Source organism: Melanostigma gelatinosum, assembly GCF_949748355.1.
Source record: "Melanostigma gelatinosum genome assembly, chromosome: 20".
Lineage (NCBI taxonomy): Eukaryota > Metazoa > Chordata > Actinopteri > Perciformes > Zoarcidae > Melanostigma > Melanostigma gelatinosum.
In genome coordinates, this window is record NC_136653.1 from 21,660,543 (window position 1) to 21,665,542 (window position 5,000).

General features: G+C 51.1%; 1 protein-coding gene across 2 annotated transcripts in view; it reads right to left on the reverse strand.

The window, feature by feature from the left end:
• eci2 (enoyl-CoA delta isomerase 2) overlaps positions 1-5,000 on the reverse strand; it is a 144,734-nt gene that overhangs the window by 137,433 nt on the left and 2,301 nt on the right. Inside the window, exons 3-11 of one of the 2 annotated variants that reach the window (XM_079292457.1) lie at positions 4,432-4,535; positions 4,149-4,247; positions 3,871-4,062; positions 3,612-3,681; positions 2,304-2,406; positions 1,207-1,327; positions 952-1,041; positions 529-672; positions 297-458 (exon numbers count right to left, since the gene is read on the reverse strand). In XM_079292457.1, the coding sequence (XP_079148583.1) occupies positions 309-458; positions 529-672; positions 952-1,041; positions 1,207-1,327; positions 2,304-2,406; positions 3,612-3,681; positions 3,871-4,062; positions 4,149-4,247; positions 4,432-4,535 (1,073 nt within the window). In that variant the 3' untranslated portion in view covers positions 297-308. Of the gene's footprint in view, positions 1-68; positions 459-528; positions 673-951; positions 1,042-1,206; positions 1,328-2,303; positions 2,407-3,611; positions 3,682-3,870; positions 4,063-4,148; positions 4,248-4,431; positions 4,536-5,000 lie in introns of those variants that run through there. The other variant, XM_079292456.1, reaches the window with a different exon arrangement.

Consider the following 5,000-nt stretch of genomic DNA (forward strand, 5'->3'; position numbering starts at 1 on the left):
GTGTTTCTGTTCTTCATTACGTCGCGTTTCCTCCACCTGCTGCCGTGAATAAAGAGCAGTTCAAGGACTCCGGGACAAATGGAAATCTTTATTAATTTCACCAGAAACACGATTAGTCGAGTTTTGATCAAAGCACAAAAATGAATATTAATGTTTGTCCTCTATCAACAAACAGTAACAAACAATAACAATCAACAATAATCACTGATTCATAGATAATCTGAAGACTCAAACAAAGACTTTAAGCACTTCAACTATCGACAGAGACCATCACGCGCACACACACACACACACACACAGCTCACAGCTCACAGCTTGGCCTGGAAGAAGGCCATGACGGCGTTGAAGCACTCGTCTGAGGTCCATCGCTCCACCAGGAGCTCCACCTCAGCATCGTTCACAGCGTGGAGGCGATCCCTCTCCACAGACCGGACCAGCTGCTTGGACAGGGACAGGGACTGAGGGGGGGGGGGGGCATTAGAGAGGAAACCTGAACCCCTGTGTGTGTGTGTGTGTGTGTGTGTGTACCTTGGGGGGCAGCTTGGCGTAGACCTTCAGTCTGGTCCAGACCTCAGACTGGAAGCTGCTGTCGGGGAAAACCTCTGTCACCAGACCCCGTTCACAGGCCTGAACCGCTGACAGCTTCTTATTGAACAGCAGCATCTCACTGGCCTGGGGGGGGGGGTATGAGTTTAACAGCAGCTGGTTGATGTGGTCTCACTAAGAGCAGCTCAACCGACCAATCACAAGGTCTCAAAGTTCAAAACCTGAAGACAATAAATATTCACTGTGTGTGAATGTGAATATATATACACACACACACACACACACACACACACACACACACACACACACACACACACACACACACACACACACACACACACACACACACACACACACACACACACACACACACACACACACACACACACACACACACACACACACCTTGGCGGGGCCCATGATCTTGGGGAAGGTGTAGGAGGAGCAGCCCTCTGCGCTCTGACCCAGCTGACTGAAGGGCGTGTGGAAGGTGGCCTGATGACAGAATGAAGACGACAACAACAACAACATGTTAAGACAACATGTGCACATGACTGTGTTCTTCTAAAACACATTCAATAAAGAGATTAAATCAAACATTCTGTTATTCAACCGAACATTTATAGCTAAATAAAAATCTCTCAGAGACAGCGAGTGTACCCTGTCCGTAGCATAGACCAGGTCAAACAGTCCTAACAACGTGACAGAGATTCCTACAGCCGGTCCGTTCACCACGGCAACCAGCGGCTTCGGGAAGTCAATGTAGGCCTTCACGTACTTCCTGTGGAGGAAGAGGAAGATGATGATGAGGAGGATATACATTAATCTATTGACATGTCTCAGCCTCTCCTCTCTGTGTCTCCTCCTTGTGGTCACATGACTGTTGGTCTCAGATGAATCAATCATGACGTCATAGTTTCACACTTTAATGTTTCTACACACTCAGGTTAAAGTGAACTCTTTATGAGAGGAGACATTATAATGACAACATGAAGAATACAATGTTTTTATGAAATATCGTGATTTAAAGCTTAGTTTGGTTGATTTTTCTGTCAGAAGCCTCGTCACACATGATGAGTTCAAGGAGAGTCTGAAAGGTGAGACTCTGACGTTTCTACAGCTGGTCTCAGCAGCTGGTCTGGTTCTGATGACCCAGCAGCTGGTCTGGTTCTGATGACCCAGCAGCTGGTCTGGCTCTGATGACCCAGCAGCTGGTCTGGTTCTGATGACCCAGCAGCTGGTCTGGCTCTGATGACCCAGCAGCTGGTCTGGTTCTGATGACCCAGCAGCTGGTCTGGCTCTGATGACCCAGCAGCTGGTCTGGTTCTGATGACCCAGCAGCTGGTCTGGTTCTGAGGACCCAGCAGCTGGTCTGGCTCTGATGACCCAGCAGCTGGTCTGGTTCTGATGACCCAGCAGCTGGTCTGGTTCTGATGACCCAGCAGCTGGTCTGGTTCTGAGGACCCAGCAGCTGGTCTGGCTCTGAGGACCCAGCAGCTGGTCTGGTTCTGAGGACCCAGCAGCTGGTCTGGTTCTGAGGACCCAGCAGCTGGTCTGGCTCTGAGGACCCAGCAGCTGGTCTGGTTCTGATGACCCAGCAGCTGGTCTGGTTCTGAGGACCCAGCAGCTGGTCTGGCTCTGAGGACCCAGCAGCTGGTCTGGTTCTGATGACCCAGCAGCTGGTCTGGTTCTGAGGACCCAGCAGCTGGTCTGGTTCTGATGTAACAGAGACTGGATGAAGGTCTGCAGCCTCTCACCTGAGCAGGTCTCCTCCCCGTCGGGCCGACTCCTCCACCCCCCCCTCAGGGATCTGGGTGAAGTTGGACAGATCGTTTCCACTGCAGTAGAAATCACCAGAACCTGGAGACACGTCAAGACAGAGACACATCAAGACAGACACGCCAAGACAGAGACACGTCAAGACAGACACGTCAAGACAGAGACACGTCAGCAGAGACAGAGACACATCAAGACAGAGACAAGTCACGACAGAGACACGTCAGCAGAGACACATCAGCGGAGACACGTCAGCGGAGACAGAGACACGTCAAGACAGAGACAAGTCAAGACAGAGACAAGTCACGACAGAGACACGTCAGCGGAGACAGAGACACATCAAGACAGAGACACGTCAAGACAGAGACACGTCAGCAGAGACAGAGACACGTCAGCAGAGACACATCAAGACAGAGACAAGTCACGACAGAGACACGTCAGCGGAGACAGAGACACGTCAGCAGAGACAGAGACACGTCAGCAGAGACACATCAAGACAGAGACACGTCAAGACAGAGACACATCAAGACAGAGACACATCAAGACAGAGACACGTCAAGACAGAGACACATCAGCGGAGACACATCAAGACAGAGACACGTCAGCAGAGACAGAGACACGTCAGCAGAGACACGTCAGCAGAGACACGTCAAGACAGAGACACGTCAGCAGAGACAGAGACACGTCAGCAGAGACACGTCAGCAGAGACAGAGACACGTCAGCAGAGACACGTCAGCGGAGACACGTCAGCAGAGACACGTCAAGACAGAGACACATCAAGACAGAGACACGTCAAGACAGAGACACGTCAGCAGAGACAGAGACACGTCAGCAGAGACAGAGACACGTCAGCAGAGACACGTCAGCGGAGACACATCAAGACAGAGACAAGTCAAGACAGAGACACGTCAGCAGAGACAGAGACACGTCAGCGGAGACACGTCAGCGGAGACACATCAAGACAGAGACAAGTCAAGACAGAGACACGTCAGCGGAGACAGAGACACGTCAGCAGAGACACATCAAGACAGACACATCAAAACAGAGACAAGTCACGACAGAGACACGTCAGCGGAGACAGAGACACATCAAGACAGAGACAAGTCAAGACAGAGACACATCAGCGGAGACACATCAAGACAGAGACACGTCAGCAGAGACAGAGACACGTCAGCAGAGACACATCAAGACAGACACGTCAGCGGGAGGGTTCCTTTAGAGTCAGAGGGAACCAAGGAGCGTACGACGATGTTTAACTGTGTGTGTGTGTGTGTGTGTGTGTGTGTACCAGTAAAAACTGTGATGACTGAGTCGTCTTTAGCTGCCTGATCCAGAGCTGCAATGATGTCATTGTACATCTGAAAGAAAAGAGGAACATAAGAACAAATATCTCACACTCTCTCTCACACACACACACACACACACACACACACACACACACACACACACACACACACACACACACACACACACACACACACACACACACACACACACACACACACACACACACACACACACACACACACACACACACACACACACACCTCAGTAGTGATGGCGTTTTTCTTGGCCGGTCGATTCAGTGTGATGGTGGTGATGTCATCCTCCGTCGTGACCAATAGCGTCTCATACGCCGGTCCGCTCCCAGCAGGCCGTGCGGCCATGTGGGCGGAGCTCCCACCTTCTGCTGCCACCAGGGAGCCAATCAGGTCGCAGTACTGCTGCCGGGCTTCGTCCTGAGACACAAACAGAGGTTCACACCCGTGGTTGTGTCCGATTGGTGCGGCCCAAAGGACCCCCCTGCTACATGGAGCGGTCCTACCTGTGACACGGAGCCCAGAGACTTCCACGCGTCCCATTTCACCTTGTTCATGAAGTCCAGCATGCCTGGTTTGGGGGTGTTACAGGGACCCTGAGTGGCCTGCAGGAGGAGGAGGAAACATGACTGTCGGCTTCACTGTCTCTTCAAAATAAAAGTGCTGCTCCTCTCTGAAACACAACCACCAAGACTAGAAGAAGAGAGAACTAGAGCAGAACAGACCCCAGCGTCTCCCCCCCTCTTCTTCCTGTTGACCCCTTCACAATAAAAGAGCCGGTGAGCTCACCTGTTTGAACAGAGCGTAGATCTGCAGCTTGACCTCGTTTCCCGGGTCCTTCTTCAGGGAGGACAGTCTGTCCTTCGCCTGATCGAACTGCTGCACCGTCACACCTGAACACGATGACATCATCACTACCACAGTAGGGCTGGGCGGTATGACCAAAAATGCATATCACGGTATTTTGTAAGACTCTGGCGGTTTCACGGTGTATCACGGTATTTTTTTTGCGTTAAAGCATTAATTAATTAACGCCGAAAAGAAGCGGCCGGCCAGCGAGCGGTGAACAGCTGTTTGTGTGGCGTGTCTTCCGTTGCGTCACTTCCTGTTTCCTTCACCTACATTCCCCTGGGTCCTAAGCCCCTCCATGGAAAGAAACGGGATTAGACCGTAGGATTTAGTTGTTAGTAGGTGTTGTTTAGCTTTATTTCTTTAGTTATTATATTATTTTATCAGAACAGTGAAGAAAAGTTACCCTGAAACACTCCGGTACAGTAGGTGGCGGTATGCACCTATGCAAGTTGGTTGCGAGCCGCCAATGGAAGAAGAAGAAGAAGCAGAAGAAGAAGACGAAGCAG